This window comes from Macrobrachium rosenbergii, chromosome 50, assembly GCF_040412425.1.
Source record: "Macrobrachium rosenbergii isolate ZJJX-2024 chromosome 50, ASM4041242v1, whole genome shotgun sequence".
Classification (NCBI taxonomy): Eukaryota; Metazoa; Arthropoda; class Malacostraca; order Decapoda; family Palaemonidae; genus Macrobrachium; species Macrobrachium rosenbergii.
In genome coordinates, this window is record NC_089790.1 from 30,821,911 (window position 1) to 30,841,615 (window position 19,705).

The following is a 19,705-nucleotide window of genomic DNA, read 5'->3' on the forward strand; positions in this document are numbered from 1 at the left end:
ACTTACCAAGTAATTACAGAATCAGAGCCTGCCCTCCTCCCCTCTTGTGGACCAACTTCTTTTCCTCCATCTCTTTATCCCATCTTCTAGTTCAAAAAGTAAAAGAGAGTGATGAAAATATTGTTAGTAACATTATACTCCTGCGTAAATGCGTGCACCCATAAACAATCGAACGAGAAACTGTTGTTTTGCTTATAACCGAATCGGCTAACAACAGCTTGTATTTCAACCATCGTACAGTAGTAAACAATTACCGCAGTTGTTACAAATGACGTTAAGTAGAAAATGACATATTTTTACATCATACCCTTATTCGGTATGGATAAAAGATCGTCAAGGAAATAAACTGCTAAATTTAAGCTGCAGGTTGTAGATGAAGCTGAGAAAACAGTGTTCAAGCTGCTAATGACTATAAATTATCGTGCATCGGCAACATGGATGAAACTCGACTGTAATTAAAATTGGAGAGAAAGTATTTTAATCAAAACTACTGGGCATGAATGAACAAATTACTGCTATTTTTACGCCGATAAACGATAAATACGTAAAGCTCGTATTATGACGAAATGTAGTGAAAATAGCGAACGGAATCTTTATTTATTTTACACAAAACAAACGCCCCTAAATGGCCAACGTCATCTATTAACAAAAAAAAGTAGCTAAATTAATTTCACAACGAAATATATGTAACTTATATTTCGACTTAAAAACACTTCGTATAACGAAAAATAACCTTGCCCCATACAAATAAAGTATCTAGAGATTCATTTACGCTAACTAGAAGAAAAAAACGCTCTGAACTGAGTTAAATGCGGCAAAATATACTTGCCACGTAATCGATTCCCAAACCAAAACATTGATCACTATGATCACAATTTATAATACATTATTTATAATACAAAAGCAATATAAGAATATATACAATACTATTGGATACAGTGAATTAAGGCATAACATTTTAAAAGATCCAAGGAAAAGATGCATATTCGTTATGATGATGTTTGTATAATACGAAATGTGAATATAGAGTACAGTACAGTATAATGTAGGCTATGCTACTATATATATATATATATATATATATATATATATATATATATATATATATATATATATATATATATATATATATATATATATATATATATATATATATATATATATATATATATATATATGCACGATATATAATAGTGTAGGCTAAGCTAAATCTTGTTTGTTATTCAATTTCTCATTGTATTGAATTATCATAAGTCACTCTGCATGAACCTCCTGAATTAGCTGATATTAATAATTACTATACCGTGTATGTATAGAGTATACTTTGTAGTGTAGGCTAGGCTGAATTTGAGATAAGTTTTTTCCAACAAACGATGGGTTTTTTGGAACCTAACCCCATCGTAACTAGGATAATACCTGTATAAGTATTTTTAGTTTTTTTGTGTTTGAACCAGCAAAAAGGCAGTTCTAAGTGTTTTTAGAAGGTTTCTAAGTATTCGCGGATTTTCGCTGTTTGCGGGGGGGCGGGTGTGGTACGCATCCCCGCGAATACGGGTGTTTGCTATATATAAATAAATATATATATAAATATATACACAAATATATATATATATATATATATATATATATATATATATATATATATATATACATATATGTGTATATTATACACCTATATATATATACTGTGTATATATATATATATATATATATATATATATATATATATATATATATATATATATATATATATATATATATATATATATACATACACACACACATACACATATATATTCTATATAATAATCTGAAAGTTATGTAATGAAAGATATGTAATGATTTTACCAACTAATTAATTTAGTTCATTGATATAATGGGACATAGATGAATATTTTTTAAATAAAATTAATCGTAAGGGTAGGCAAAAGTGTTTCATTTATCACTTTTATTGTGTATAAAATTTTACTTGTTGACCAACAAACAGTTCTCTCCTATGACATTACAAATTAGTAAATGATTTGTTGCTTTTTTTTTGTTGTTGGCTGGCATATAATTTGTTCCTTTGGCATAATTTTAGTCAGTAAATAAAATTATTTAATGTTGCCCAGTGTTTAATAGTGAAATGGTAGAAATAAACCCCCAAATATTGGTGAATTGCTAAGTGTAGACAGAGCCCAAGTGGCAGACGTAATGTCACACACCTCACCCACCAACAAATCCCCACTCTACCTGCGCATGGGTAGACCTTGTATTCTCTAGACCTTGGCTGGTATGGTACATAGAGCAGCTAAAACAATGGGTATTTTTTACTTGTGCAGGTGGAATGGAATTTAAAATTCTTATTGAAGTAGAGCTCATTATCCCATTATGAGTAGAATAGTAATTGGAATTTTCTGATGTAATGTTTATTTTAAACATTAAATTTTTTGAAAAATAATAAAATACTTTTGATTTTTCAGGTTAATGGTACTGAAGTTGTCACAGTTATACGTGCAGAGTTTGATGCAAATGAAACCAGAATTAAAGAAAATGCAACAGCCTTTTTTACAATATCAATTCCCCAAGGGGCTGCAATTCCTGTTAAAGTAAAATTGGTAAGTTTTTATTATATATATATATATATATATATATATATATATATATATATATATATATATATATATATATGTGTGTGTGTGTGTGTGTGTGTGTGTGTGTGTGTGTGTGTGTGTATCCAATAGAAGGACAAATGAAAATGCCAAAAGGTAGAAAGTTATTGCTATATTTCAAAGACCAAACTGTCTCCCCCTACTGGCAAGTATATGAATGAAGTAAGGAATACAGACGGCGGTATTTTTACCAAGAAAACCAGAGGTCACCTATTACGTTGCTCCAGTTGATACCTTCTTAATCTTAATCGCTGGTTGGAGGAAGATTTTATCTATAATATCTGAGTCCCATGATCCTTTTTGATAGATTCATCGTATTTCTTTGTTTAATCAGGGCTGATTCCACCATCTGGCTTTTGAACCGACAACTGCTGCTATAAATTATAAGAGACACGTTCCAGTTTATCCTGTGGTTATGGTTATTTATATGGTTAAAAATAGCATAGCCAGCAGTTTATTCTTAAGAGCCTTAGGGGTTTGCTCCCCAGATTTCCTAGAAAAGGAATTTGAACTAATCCAGAGGCAGCTGTCGTCTTTGAAATACCTTGACCATATAATTCAGAAAGCAATCCATAAAGCTAACACAGTATGCTGTCGTCGCCCACAAAACACGACTAGAGTGACACCCAACAATAAAATTAAAATCCCACACCTGGACAGGATTAAGACGTTGACACGGACTCTTGGAAATTCTAACCCTTTTGCTTTTACCTACCCAAATATCTTAGCCAGATCCCTGATTAACGTCCAACAACAGCCAGTCGCCAAAGTCACAGGGGTATATGAAATACCTAGCCTCGACTGTGACAAATCGTTTATCAGTTTTGCTGGTAAATCACTCCCCCAGAGATTAATACTACATAAAAGGTCAGTGTGTCATGGCCAACAGAGCTCAGCTATTTTTAACCATATAAATAACCATAACCACAGGATGAACTAGAATGTGTGCCATATAATTTATAGCAGCAATTGTCGGTTCAAAAGCCAGATGGTGGAATCAGCCCTGATTAAACAAAGAAATACAGGCAGTCCCCGGTTTACGACGGTTCCGGCTTACGACGTTCCGAGGTTACGACGCTTTTCAAATATATTCATCAGAAATTATTTCCTGGCTTACGACGCATGTTCCGGGGTTACGACGCGTCGTACGCCGATCCGACGGAAGAAATATGGCCCCAAAATGGCAGAATAATCATAATTTGAAGGTTTTTTTGATGTAAAACTCAATAATAATGCAGTTTACATCGTTTTCAATGCACCCAGAGCATTAAAAGTAAGGTTTTCTTATGATTTTTGACGATTTTCGACGATGTTCCGGCTTACGACGATTTTCGGGTTACGACGCGGCGCAAGAACGGAACCCCCGTCGTAAACCGGGGACTGCCTGTACAATGAATCTCTCAAAAGGATCATGGGACTCAGATATTATAGATGAAATCTTCCTCCAACCAACTATCAACTAAAGTGACGTAACTGGTGACCTCTGGTTTTCTTGGTGTAAATACTGCCTGTCTGTATTCCTTACTTCATTCATATACTTGCCAGTAGAAGGAGACAGTTTGGTCTCTGAAATATAGCAGTAACTTTCTACCTTCTAGTGTTTTTATGGGGTCCTTCTGTTAGATGGATTCCTATTTTAACAGAATACTTCATAGTCATATATATATATATATATATATATATATATATATATATATATATATATATATATATATATATATATATATATATATATATATATATATATATGTATTCACATACACAGTAACCCATCGATTACTTGATTGCCATTATCCAGGACTCAACATTATCTGACACACCCAGACTCCAGACTAGGGACCAAGTCCCCAAAAATATGTGATATATATAAATCTCAAAATATTTTAAAACTCCACTCCCTGACGGTTAGCAATGCAGCATGGTTTCACAAAAATATTGGTAACACTGCTTACACTCATAAACAGACTGAGAAAGGGTTTGGGGGTGGAGGCAGCCTGGAGAAGTTTCCAGTTGGGAGTGGTCGGAAGGCTAGGCACCATGGTAGAGGAGGGGTAGTAAGCCTCTGTAGAGGAACTCACTCAGAGGAGGCAGTGTTTTGGAAGGTGAGTGGAGCTGGGGAGTAGTTTCCCTGGCTGGGAGAGGGTGGGGATGCAACATTGGATGGGTAAAGAAGGCTAGGTAGATGCCTGACTTGATAGAGTATGTTTTGTTTCATGTCTTTACAAGTATGATTCTTCTAGTTTTGTTAGAATATGTATACTACGGTACTGTAACTTTTAATGGAATAAATCAAGGACAAAGAAAAAAATGAAGAGAGAGAGAAAGGAAACAAGATCTGAGATATCACTTACATTGAAGCCTATAGGACACATACTCCTTCTCAAGCCTATAAGACACATACTCCTTCCCTTTCTTGTATTTTTATTTTATGCTCTTCTCATTTTTATTTATACTGTATTTTCTCATTTTTCAAATTTTACAACCAAAAAATAAACTCAATCGTAGAGATGAAATATCACAGTGATAAAATATTCTCTTGTGTATCGTTGTGATATGTGATAATCATACTTTGAGTCAATTAAACTTGTAATGAAATACTGTACAGTAAATTAAGCAAAGCAAAAAATAAAAACAGCAAACTTGATGCTGCGCTAAGAAACACACGAATGCACACACTATGTACAGACAGTGATATTATCATTGATGAAATACCCCATGTAGATGTAAACTTGCGCACACACACAAAGGCATACAATTAAAGCTCCCGTAATATTATGAGGTGAAAGGAAAAATCATTATTTGCAATAAAACAGAAAACAACCATCTACAGTACTTTTGGTGGTGTTCTTAGAATGAACCTGCTTTGGACAGACATTGAGAAATGCCATATGTGCTAAAGATGTAAACACAGGGTGTTTTACACAAACACAGTTTCCATAATAAGGCAAAATGAGTAATACAAATGAAATATGCTGTATATAGTTGTGCATCATTCATTCTCTCATACCATGCGACATTTAAAATTTCGTCCCTTATCCATGAGTTCATTGTATACAAATCTCATGCATCATGCGAGTTGCATTTTCAAAAGGCCAGGTAACATTAGGCTAACCTCTTTTCCTCAGTAATCCTGTTTTCTTTTTAAATAAATGATAGTAAAAGATACTCTTTTCCTACTGAACAGATTTCATTGTTGTTAGATCATACTCTGTATTAGGCTATGCTCGTTAAATGAATTTCATTTTCAGTAGATCATACTACTGTATACTGTACTAGGCCTTGCAGGTGGAGCGAATTTCATTTTCGGTAGATTGTACTAGGATAGGTTTTCAAACAAGATTACCAAACTTATGGCTTATGTAATAATTCATAAACCATCTCTTATAACTAACAACCACTTATCAAATAACTGACATAAACAACCTCAAGTATAATGTAAACAAAAGAACTGGCAAACAGATGTTTTGCAGTTTTAACCCTTAATGGACGGGAATCCTCACGAGTATCTATAACAGGTTTTGGGTGATGGACAGGAATCCTCATAGAGTATTAATATTATGCGCCATTTGGTTTGGATGAATTTAGCGGGAAAAATGTTCATAGCACTTCAGTGGGCCATAAATGACTTATGGCAATTATTTAGCTCAGCTCAGGAGAGACATCAATCAATATGCCTTGAGATTTCAGAGGGGAATGTACTGCATCTCTGCCGCTCCAGGACGTCTTTTTATTCATTTGCTCCTAAATATACCCAGGGATTGCTGTTGGTTTTAGTTCTTATCTTTTATGATAGTATGTCAGCTGTAATTGTAATTATACAAAGATGTCAACTGTAATTGTAATTATACAAAGATGTCAGTTGTAATTGTAATTTTACAAAGAAATATTAGAAAAAACATGTATACCTCACAAAAAGTTACTGCATCTCCCTATCTTAGTAAATCTCATAAATATTTTGCAACAAATATGCTCAGAATTTGTTACTAATCTTAGTTCTTATCTGTTATGATACTGTATGAGCTGTAATTATAATTTTACAAAATAAAATGAAATAAATTATTAGAAAAAACATGCGTAATTTGGTAAAATTAACATATTTTTACGAGTGTCATGTAAAAGAGGCCCCACGCAGAATTGTAAATAGTCTCTTTCAACTTCCTGTGGAAGGTAGGGAAAAAGTTTTAGAATTTTTTTTTCTCACACCATGCACATTCGCATATCTTCCTCTTTCCATTGAAGTGTTTTTTCCTTAAATTGGCTAATCTTGAAGTTTGCCCAGTTTGGGGGTGTGCTTGATATATACAGTATTTAGCCCATCTCTTAAGGGTTAAGGGATTTTGCTTTAACATAAAGTATTTTAGCATACCCATTTTACATTATGTACAAAAATTAAAAAATAATTCCAGTAACATATTTTTCTCTTAGTAACCAAAAACTGATTCCCCAGATTCTTAAGCAAGGAGCCTCAATCAGCTGATTCTAAGAACATAAACATTAGCCTAGGGTGCATAAATGTATATGGCATATGCTTAGTTTTTTATACGTATTACGATGATGATATAACATGATAATAAAACAGTATAAATGGATTCAGCAAGCATGATATCAGTTAATTGCAAATACATCTGTGATAGCCTGTTTGACTTATGCAAATGAATACTGTGAGTGTAACACTTAGCCTAGGTCAGTAGATCACACACACATTTTCTATCCCTTGTATGATAATACAATATGGTAACAACTGATGAAAAGTTTACTGTGTAAAAATACATTATTGGTCACAAACCTATGGTAGGCTGTGGGTAAACACAGGTAAGCTACTTACCTACTGAACTGTGTGTCATTTATGAGAGAGAAAGAGAGAAATAGAAGGGGTTACATTTTTTCAAAGTGTATTTATGCAGTGTATTTTGTTACACACATATATGGGGAAAAAGGGAGATAATAATTGCCTTTTTCATAAAGTTTTCAGTCTAAAATGTGATGGTTGTTATTTTAAGCATATTGAGTGTTTACAGTTATGTGGCATTGACAAGGTTAGGTGAGGAAGGGTAAGGTGCGAAGTTGCCCTTGAACATCCTAGATTTTTTATTTGCCCTTCAGACAAGCCTTTGGTTCTATTAATCAGGATAATTGAAGGATTACTTTATATATGTGTGTGTGTATATATTTATATACTGTATACATATATGTGTATATATATACATTTATATGTTATACTGTTAGATATATACTATCCCACTGTTTTAAATCTTAGCACAATAACTTTCCAGTATGTTAAATATTTACATATTTTTTTATTGGCTGTCTATCCACTATCAGAGAAAACAGGTCTAGATCCTTAAGTTGGTGGTATGTGCCAAATCATGCCATATGTAATCATTTGTGTCTCAGGTATTGGCCTTTGTATATATTGAACTTTCTTGGCAATACCAAATAGTGCCTGATCGCCTTGTTTTAAGGGTTGTGTTTTCTTGTGTGTGTGTGTGTACTGACCTATGAAGTCTGGTTTCATCATTATTTTTGTTTTTTGAAGAGTAACATTCGTTTCCTCCTTCAGGAATAGTTTGCAACGCAGACCAGCTGAACATGTAGACCAAGCATACCACATAAGGTCTGAATTTTTGCAGTTGCAGTTAATGTACATGTTCAGGCAAATCATTAAATGTTTACAAAGCATTAGGTTGCACTGTGGTTGCATGTGTTGCCTAGACTCATTGGGGAGGGTATAAAAGGTAGACCATATAAAATCATAATAATTAATTTTGTTTCCTGAAGAATGACATTTGCATAATCTCTCAGGAATAGTGCAAAATGTAGACCAACCAAATGTGAGTACTATGTGGGCCACACAAAATCTGAATTATTGCAATCTTCAGGCAAGTCACCAGGTGTTGAGACAAAGCAATAGGCTGCACTGTCCTGCACATATCAACTAGTCCCATTGGGGTGGGTACAAAAAGTGAACCATATTTAATCTGAATCATTTTTTTTTTTCAGAAATGCAACATTTGCATCACCTTTCAGGGATGGTTCAAAATGTAGACCAGCTGAACATGCATACCATGTAGACTATATAACATAGGAATGATTACAGTCACAGACAGTGTACTTGTTCAGGCAAATCACTAGGTGTCTAGACAGAATACTAGGTTGCACTGTGTTCTGCATATTTTGAATAGCTTCATTGGGAATGGGTGTAAAATGCAGACACCATTAAAATGCCACAAGTATTTGAGATGATACAATAATAAGTCATGGGGAACTTCTTTAGATGCTATGAGATGAATTAAAAGTAAAAGAAGAATTAAAAGCAAATCAACAAATAAATAAATGCATATGTGCAAAGTGAACCGCTGTTGAGAAATGTTGGAAAGGTAAGGAAATATTGCTTAATATGCAAGAGTATCATTGAAGCTTCTCTTAAATTTCCAAGCATTGATGTCTGTAATATTTAAACTTAAGGTCATGAGAGACCTGTAATCTGATAATGAGCTGTGTAGCATCTTAAAAGGTGCAGGCACTAAAGGCAGCATTTGAAGTTTCTTATGAAAGATGACATTTGGAAGAATGGCAGATAATATTTCCGTATGATAGTATGCATTAATTAACATTGTTGAGGAAAAGAAAATAATTTCTTCAGCATTTCTGTCTTCAGTTAATTGAGGGCATCACACATCCAAGAGATGGGAATAAAAATAAATTAAGAAAAACAAAAGCCATGATGGCTGGATATGCACAAAAGGATGAAATAATGTTAGGTGGAGGATGAATTAGGTTGAATAGCTAATAAAAAATAGACAGACTGAATAAGATTTAGAAATCAAATAGACCGACATTGCATACAGAAGTAAGATTATACATAAGTTAGCACAATCTGTGGTGCTATATGGATATGTATCATTGTATGAAATGAAACTTTAAAAGATTTTATTGATTTGAAACTATAGATTTATGAAGAATATCAGGGGTCAGACAGCAGGACAAAGTGAGAAATGGTACCCAACATATGTAGATGAAATAATAATGAAAGGGAGATGGAGATGGCATGGTCATGTCTTTTACACAACCATGGGAGAAGAGTACGTGAGCTAGGCTGCAGTGAGCACTAGGAAAGTTGGAACACTTACCTGGATAAGAACTATGAGAAAAGAGGCCGAATATCAGTAGAGATTTGTAGGAGACAAAGCACAGGAAAGACATGAGCTGCAGAGTTTCACAGAGGCCATTTGCTGCATGTGGCCTTGGAGGTAACAGTGTTGATGATTATTATTTCTATCTAAATGATGAGTCGTGAGCTGTTGCAGGCACCCTAAGAGTAAATAACAATGATGGTAGAAAAAAATCTGAGGCATATGGTACTATCACCTCTGTAGGTATGCAAGGCTTTATTAACAGTGCCCACTTTTTGGTAGCATTTGGTGATAAGCACTCAAAATAACTTTTCAATGACGTTTTCAATATGTATTGTATTATATCCAGACACTTGGCTCTGTTACATTAGTTGGTATCTTCTCTTGCAGTCTGCCTTCCCTTCTGAGTCAAGGCCCAGTTTGACCTTGAGTAATCTGACGTTGACATCAGTTGGAAGGTAATGTAATTAGTAAATTCTGTTTCTTGTTTTATCACTTTTTCACAATTTTTTATGATTTTGATTACAAATATGTTTTAGTGTCTTTATAACCAGTAAGCACTGAATAAAACTTATAATTACATGTAAATTAAGGGGAAAAAAATGTTCTACATACAAATGCAACTTAAATACTAGTTCAGTATACTGTATTGTCTAATTCATTTGTCTTCAAAGACCAAACTCCCTAAAGCTCAAATATTTTCCTATCTCGTTCCGATTTCATCTTAACAAAATTAACCATATTTTGGCACTGAAGATGTTCTGACCTTGAGGACATCTCAATTTTGACTAGCAAAATTTTGCAAGAAAATTTAAGTATGGAAATAAGGTAGCACTATCGCGAATGTATGGCTTTGTCGTGTGTGGTGCAGCGCATTTCTCATTAAAATACTGTACATGGCTTTGTTCGCTGCTGCCACAGCTTATTGATTATTGCAGTTTTTTTAGTTCTTATTTTTTGAATACTGTATTCTTTATCATCGTCATTTATTTTAATAGTTAATATGCTTTTCTGCTATACCACGAACTGAAAACTGTGAATAGATTACCATGTAATCCAATGCACATGTTATACAGTAGACTGCCCAAGTGCATGAAAATTGTTGGGCTACAGCTGTTGCAATATTTCAAGATTTTTATAGTACTGAATGTAGGTTAAGCAGCAATTTATTAATCTCTTATAAAGTAAAAACTAACCACCATAATAGGAATTATTAGTAATTCAGAATACTGTAATATTGTATTGCACAATTACACTTTGTAGAATCGTTGCATGAACATGACATCCCAGATAGAACAAAATAAAGATAGAAAAGGTTTAAAATCCACTCAGTACAAATATTACAAATAAGAAAAACAAATATTCAAAACCTTAAATATTTTGCTCATTGTTACCATCTGTAAAAGTAACCTAAGATGATACTTTTGTTTATTTACTATGTTAACTAAGTATAATTTATATTATTCAATAAAGGTGGTCATATACTGAATTTTTATATGACTTATCTGGCAGATACTCTTCTTCCGGGGGTTAGAATATGCCTTTGAAAAAATGGAACCTTTAGCCTCTAGGAGGTGCAGTAAATTTCCAAGACTTATTTCAGGTAAAAAACACAAGGCACAAAAACACTAAACCAAGAGTTATAGACAATACCCATTGTACATTACCAGTTAATCAAGACTCATTACCAGTTAGTCAAGGCTATGCTCCATAGTCTCTGCAATCAGTCTTGTTACGTCATAAGAAGGAAATTTTTTTCACTTAAATAAGTGTCCATGCTGAAACATTTTTCTTTATTTAAGCATTCTACAACATTGAAGTATACAATGCAGTATTGCCAAAGCATTATAGTACTGTGCTTTACATTTCTGTTGATTTCACAGCAGTGGAAATATATTGATTTCCTGTTGTATTCTACTAGCCAATTGCTCTAATGATTAGGTCCATGTACTGTAATGTTTATTCTTTATATGTGTAAACCCATCCTCAGTCCAATCCTTATAGCCATCTACAGTATATACTTTGCTTCATTTTTCTTTGCTTTAGTGTGATGCATGTCCACTCTTTCTTAACCATGTCTTGTCTATAACTCGTGGTTTAGTGTCTTTGTGCCTTGATGTTTTCAAACTCATCTTAAATTATCAGTCATAACTTTGTTGTGTTGTTGTGTTTTGATCTTGTTCTGCCTTTGTGTTTGTGACAATACTTGTGTATTAATTGAATTTCCTTTACTTTCGATGCAGGAATATGCTTTGTGCAGGGCCCTTGATAAGAGAAGTCTTGACTACAGTTTCTTACAACTCTTCTCTTGGAGATCCTGTTGAGCTTGACACTGTGGAAGTTGACTTCGGAGTGTTGGCAAATACAGGTGAGCAGAGATGTGTAGCTGACAATGTGTTACTGTGTCTTTTAGATATGATAGTAATTTCTTGGTGCATAGGATTTTGACATCAGGAATTTTGAAGTTTTTCTTCCCGTCATAGGCAAAAAAATGATTTACCAAGTATAAGGGAAAACTGAAATAGTTAAAGAAAGTGTTCCCAGTAATATGTAGAAGTCCAGAATTTAATAACTCATTTAGCTGATGGCTAAATCAGAATCAGTATTAAAACGTAATTAATGTTGCTACGAGGATCAAAAGGTCTGTTTTCTCCATATTCATGTATCAGACAGACCATTCACTCAGTTGAAACTTTTGACAGCATTCAGCATGTATTAAAGGAAAGCGAAGATCGTACTGACTAAATGTAGTATGGATTCCTCAGTTGGGTTAGCAACCGTACCTTTCCATAGAAATAAAGAATATATAGGAGGAGCATCATCGTTCATTGTTTACATATGGTTTTGTTGCCTTTCTAGAAATAGCTTTTTTGCCATATTTTGAACTTATCCCCAGATCTTTGCAGACTCAGGAAGTCAATCTTTCTGCCCAATGAACAGTTCTCCCTCCTTTGGTTGGATATCAAGCTCACTTGCCATGCATTTTTGTACTGGTTAGTGTAGCAGTAAACTGCTGGAGATATCAATGCAGAAAACTCACTAGTGTAGAAAATGATTCCTTGTGACCAACTCCTGTTTACCTAACTCATGTTTGTATGTGTTTGATATCAGCTGTTTAAATAGAAACTTCAGCATTTCATAACAAGAATAGAAAAACCACAGTGGAGTGATGTAACTTGAAATTCTATACTACACATTTTTTTTTTCAACATTAAGCTATTTCCTCTAAAAGGGATGTCTCTTGAGAAAAAACAATACTGCAATCACTGACAGATTCAAATTGTGTCTGCTTATCAGTGATAAACCCCCTGTGTATTAAAAAAATTAGTTGCTTCATCTACTTGCAAAAAATGCTCATCAGCATTACCAACACTTCCTCATTGACTGCTATCTTGCCTTCTCATGTTTCCTGAATATTAATGTTATTCCTTTCTGTGCCTCTCTCATGTTCTTAATTGAACCATTTCTAGGTCTTCTTTGTTCCTTCTCTGTAACCCTTATGAAATATGCCAACCTATCATCATGCATTCTTTCCCAAGGACTAAACCATTTCAAAATGCTTGTGGCACTCTTGCATATATATATATATATATATATATATATATATATATATATATATATATATATATATATATATATATATATATATATATATATATATATATATATATATATATATATATATATATATATATATATATATATATATATATATATATATATATATATATATATATATATATATATATATATATATATATGTATATGTATATATATATATATATATATATATATATATATATATATATATATATATATATATATATATATATATATATATATATATATATATATATATACACACACACACACAGTAAACCCCCGTATTCGTGTTATCACGATTCGCTGACTCACCTATTCGCGGATTTCTCTATGGAACATACACATTATTTGTGGAAAATTTGCCCATTTGCAGTATTTTTCACTGAGAAGTATTCACTAATGACTGTATTTTCACATAATTTTCATGACTAAATGCACATTTTGTGATAAAACTATTAAAATACTCAGGTACCCAGGTAGTGCTCAAGTTACGATAATTCGCCTTGCAATAATTCGATTTTGAGATGGGGTAAACAGTTAATACCAATGCGATATTTATAAAATATTTTTTAATTTCACGTGGGCGCAGGCAGCAGCATACAATTAGGCAGCGAGAGAGACCAAATTACAATAGACCGACTTCTTTTCCTCCATCTCTTTATCCCATCTTCTAGTTAAAGTAAAAGAGAATGATTAAAGTATTGTTAGTAACATTATACTCTTGTGTAAATGCATACAGCCATAAACAACTGAACGAGAAAATGTTGTTTTGCTTATAACTGAATTGGATAGCAACAGCTGTTTTGCTTATATTTCAACCATCGTACGGTAGTAAACAATTACACAGGTATATTACAAATGACATTAAGTAGGGTAGGACTGGTATATTTTTACATTATACCCTTATTCAGTATGCAAGTTGTAGCTGAAGCTGAAGCTGAGAAAACAATGTTCAAGGTCCTAATGACTATACATAACATAACAAAAGATGGTTTAACAAACATTGTAAAAGAATTTAATAAAATATATAGGAAAAAAGAAACCACTGATTTGAGCACCCATGAAAAAGGTTGCTTGTGCATGCACACTTAGTACATTATAAAGAAAAACAAGTAAATGTCGTGAGTAAAAAATCCAAATTGGTAATACAAAAAAAAGAAAGTAAAACTTGACCGCCAGGACAAAATATTTTCAATAGCTATATTATACAATGGAACATAAATGGTCTACAGACCAGATTGCACCTAGGAAAAATACAAAAATTTCTAAAAGAATATGAACCAATGATATTATGTTTACAACTTGTCAGCAAAACAATATCAACAGTAGGTAAATATACCTTAGCATCTACATCTAGAGAGGAGGAAGGAAATTTAGGTACTGCTATATATTTACACAACAAAGTATGTTATGACAAATTACCTATAAACTTCACTGACTTGCAAATATCGAGTATAAGAATACGAATAAAAAACGATAATTATATATAATTTATAATTTATACAACCAACCTAATAAAAATTACGACACTGATAAACTTAAAGAATTATTTAACAGTCCCAAAGAACCTATATTAATAGTAGGTGATTTTAATGCTCACAACCCAGTATGGGACTGTAATCGTACAAACTTAAATAGAGCAGGAAGTAAAATAGAAGAATTCATAGATTCAGACGACATGTGCTTTATAAATAATAACGAAATCAGCACGTATTTTTCAAAAACACATGGAATGTTTTCCTCAGTAGACGTAACTCTATGTATAACGAGCATAGCAGACAGATTAGATTGGAATGCAGTTGAATACTTGCATACCAGTAATCATTTCCCAGTATTAATTTCATTGTTACAAAATAATCCCACAAGCATGTCTTTCAGTATAACGTTTATAAAGCAGATTGGGAACTATATGAATTCCACACTAGGAATATCCCAACATTTGAATATATACAAGATCATAATGAAACAAATAGATTGCTTGTTGATTTCATTAAAGATGCTGCTGGTAAAACAATACCAAAATCGAAATCTCATCCAACAAAACACAAAGTCCCATGGTGGTCTGAAAAACTAACAGAATTTATAAAAGTAAAACACCAAATTGGAAGACGATTAGATCATTTGAATAGAAAGTTCAGTAAAATAAATAAAACATTACTGATATTAAAAGAAAATGTACATAAAATTACTATATCTTTATTAGAAATTGATACATTAAAACGTCTATAACAAAATATATGCAAAATTAAAAAAAAAAGAAGTAATTCAAGGAAGAATCATTTCAAGAAGGAAATATGTATCAGATCTCTCTAATAATACTCCCATACAAAGAATATGGGAAAAAATCAGGAAAATAAATGGTACTCTTGTTAAACCACCTAGACATGCCATATCAAAAGATGGGAAAAGAATACTTGATCCAAAAGAAATAAGTAATGTAGTAGGAGAAAACTTAGCCAAAGTAAGTAGTGATAAAAATTAAGATGAACACTTCCGCACAAAGAAAAATAGTATAGAATTAATAACAATAAATTTTGAAACAGTAGTATATATATATATATATATACTGTATATATATATATATATATATATATATATATATATATATATATATATATATATATATATATATATATATATATTATAATAGAAAATTTGCTCTCTCGAACAGCAATAAATCTGCCCCTGGAGGTGATAGTATTTGTTTTGAAATGATCTGCCACTTAGCATCTTTGGCAAAGTCATACTTATTACAATTTTATAATCACTTATGGCTTCGAAATTTATTTCCTGATGAATGGCGTAAAGCTATAATTATTCCTAACCCCAAACCTAGAAGGGATTCCAGTAATGTAAACAATTACAGACCAATTTCCTTGACAAGTTGCGTATGCAAATTACTAGAGAAAATGGTAAATGCTCAACTAACGTGGCACACTGGAGGAAATAAAATTTTGACTCCCACTCAATATGGGTCACAGTGTAACAGATCTACATTGGATTCTCTATCTAACTTAGAGGACCACATCGCAGGGGATTTGAACGAAAACAGATTACCATAGCCGTCTTGTTTGACATTGAAAAGGCGTATGATACTACATGGAGATATGCAATATTATAAACGTGACATAAAAACAGCATCCGTGGACATTTACCTAGGTTTATCCAAAACTTTTTGACAAATCGCACTTTTCAAGTGAGAATTGATCATGTATTGTCGAGTACATTTCCACTTGAAAATGGTGTTCCACAAGGAAGCGTCCTTAGTGGCACACTGTTTACTTTATCAATAAATGATATCAGTAAAAATCTACCTGTTGGAATTGAAAGTAGGCTAACTTGTATATGGATGATTTTACCATATATTATTCAGCATCTCGAATACATGTTGAACGAATCATTATTAAAAGCATAATAAAAGTAGATGAATGGCCCTCATCTGTAGGCTTTAGATTTTCCATAGATAAAACTCAAGCAATCATGTTTTATAAAAATGGAAAAAGGGTGAAGAAATAGATTTAAAAATCAGAAACCATAGTATACCAGTTAGCCAAACAGTAAAATTTTTGGGATTAGTTTTTGATACTACTTGGGGAACCGACAGACATATCATTATTGTTCTGTATAAAGCAACAGTGCTGTCTATCATTGATTATGAAGCGAAATATATGGCTCGGCATCAGACACAACGCCGAAAACTTAGACCCAGTGCATAAGGGAGGCCTTAGAATGTGTTCAGGAGTCTTTAAATCATCAGACATAAAAATAATTAAAGAAGCCCCATTTAATAATTTTGTGATTTATAGCGACTCCAGAAGCGCTATAGGAGCCATTCAGAGTTACAATCCAAAAATAGTATTGTGCAACATATTAAGTTTCCACTCCATAAGTTGTGGAATAATGGAAAAATATTGAATTATGTTGGATCCCGGCCCATGAAGGGATTAAAGGAAATGAAGAGGCTGATAAAGCAGCTAAAGAAGACATGACAAGAGCGAATGTAAACATCCCTACTAATTACTATATAAGATATATAAGAACAATCATTGTAAATAAATGGCAAAATATATGGAATGCACAACCCGAAAATAATAAATTGAAACGGGTAAAATCCTGTGTTAGAAAATGGAGTTCATCATATCAAAGACATAGACATGCGCAAGTAATTGTGACTCGTTTCCGAATAGGTCATACTTGTCTGACACACGAACACTTAAAGAGCAACCCACGTAGCCCTGCTCCTGAGTGCTCAGAGTGCAAGGTGATAACAGTCAGACATGTGTTGTGTGAGTGTCCAAAGTATGACCAACAACAACTGTCAACTTTTGGAAATAAATCAATGAAGGGAATTTCGTCAGAATCTTCTGCATTTTCAGTCGTCCCCAATTTTGATGTTCATGAAGAGATATAATTTAGATGATAAAATATAAATACAGTATAAATAAATGATGAAAATACGAAAATCCTTGGGTCATTTAATGAATTTTAAAAACAAAATATTAAAATATTACTCAACTTATTCCGATTTTATTTTTATTATGTATGTATGGATGCGTGAGTAAATGTATTTATTGTGTGCATATGTTCCAGTGTGGTAGCATCTGCCTTTGTGCAGTTTTTAGTTTAATTTTCACTCATTCATAATGACACCGAATGAACTATTCGGTTCCAGAGCTTGGCCTTAGGCCTAGACCTAGTTATTTATTCTAATCCTTCGGGCCAGCCCTATGAGAGCTGAAAGTCAGCTCAGTGGTCTGGTTAAACTACTTTCATAATACAGTAATAATAATAATAATGGGGACACACTATTATCTTCAATGGGGTAGGGTGATATTGGTCTGTCCCCCCACCCCCTTTAGGGTTTTTAAAAAAACCAGACACCTCCTTGGAGGATTATGTGCAGAAGGTTCTCTTAAAGGGAGCCGTAGAGAAACGTGTTTATTTGCCACCAAACACGTCTCACTGTCTCCAAGAAGGATTCTTCTGAATAAAGGGTGATCCTCAACCTGTCAAGTTTTAACAAACATTGTTTGCCACAGTTTCAAGATGACTACTGTTGTCCAAGTACATTTAATCATTCCGTAAGGGCTTTGGACCATTTCTATAGATCTGAATGATGCATACAGTACTGGCACGTCCTTATCGCCATTCCCTTCTGCCTCTTCCTAGGGTTTCAGATAGGGAGGGAAAATACAGATTCAAAGTCATGCCTTTCGGTTAAACATTGCCTCAAGATTTTTTTTTACAAAATTAGCAGCAATAGTTGTCCGGGAACACAGAAAAGAAGGAATTCAACTGGTGGCCTACCTAGACAATTGGCTAATCTGGCGGCCCACCAGAGAAGAGTACTTACAAAACCTGAGTGGTTGTCGACAGACTCAGTCAAAGGGTTTTTTAATCAAATGGAACAAATCCCACCTTACACCCAGCAGACGTTTTCTGTGGCTGGGACTTTGCTGGGTTACTCTTCACAGCCAGTTGTCTCATCCCACTAATATTCAAAGGAATCAAAGAGTTGGGAAGATACTCCAGCCGAGGACCTGGAAGGGGTCTCTGGCAAAACAGGTCGTCCTGACTCGGTGTCTTATCAACTTCCTGGAGCTGATGGCTTTCTTTCTATCCCTCTATTTTGTTTGTCCTAGACAATATGACTGCAATGTCTTGCCTCAAAAGGTTGGGCTCACGCTCAGCCCCTCTCAATGCAGTAATGCTATCTATCCTTTGGATGGTACTAACAAGGAAGTGGTACTTGTCCGATATTCACATCACAGGGTCTCTCAATGTAATAGCAGACTCTCTGTCAAGGAATACAACAGTTCGACTGAGTGGATGTTAGACAGTCACTCCTTTCAATTAACTGCCAACAAGCTTCCACATCTGGAAGTGGACCTGCTTGCCACATGCAAGAACCATCAACTTCCAGTGTGTGTCTCCAAACCTGGACAGTCAGGCAATAGCAGTACAGTAGATGCATTCTTAAAAGATTGGAACAAATGGAGGACAATATACTTTTTTCCTCCATTGTCCCAGATTTCGAAGGTTTTGAACAACTACAGTACTGACTTTCAACGAAACAGCTTACATAGTAGCCCCAAATTGGCCGAACAGTCATTGTTTCCTATTGCCTCAACAATGAGCGAAGAATTCGATTCTGTTACCATCTGCTGTTCTTTCCCAGATAGTAGGAGGGAAAGTGTCGTTTACACATCTTCCTTTCTGAGCCGTCTTGGCTCATGTGTGGATTTTGTAAATCTTGTCTACCGTGAAGATTTTGTTATAGTTGCTGTCATATGAACAGTTAAATTATCTCTAAAGAGA

The 19,705-nt window shown here is 33.7% G+C and overlaps 1 protein-coding gene across 2 annotated transcripts in view; it reads left to right on the forward strand.

Moving 5' to 3' along the window:
* LOC136832808 (uncharacterized) overlaps positions 1-19,705 on the forward strand; it is a 348,711-nt gene that overhangs the window by 280,407 nt on the left and 48,599 nt on the right. For both annotated transcript variants that reach the window (XM_067094392.1, XM_067094393.1), the window contains 3 exons: positions 2,463-2,597; positions 10,175-10,242; positions 12,028-12,152. In XM_067094392.1, coding sequence (XP_066950493.1) covers positions 2,463-2,597; positions 10,175-10,242; positions 12,028-12,152 — 328 coding nt within the window. The remainder of the gene's footprint in view (positions 1-2,462; positions 2,598-10,174; positions 10,243-12,027; positions 12,153-19,705) is intronic.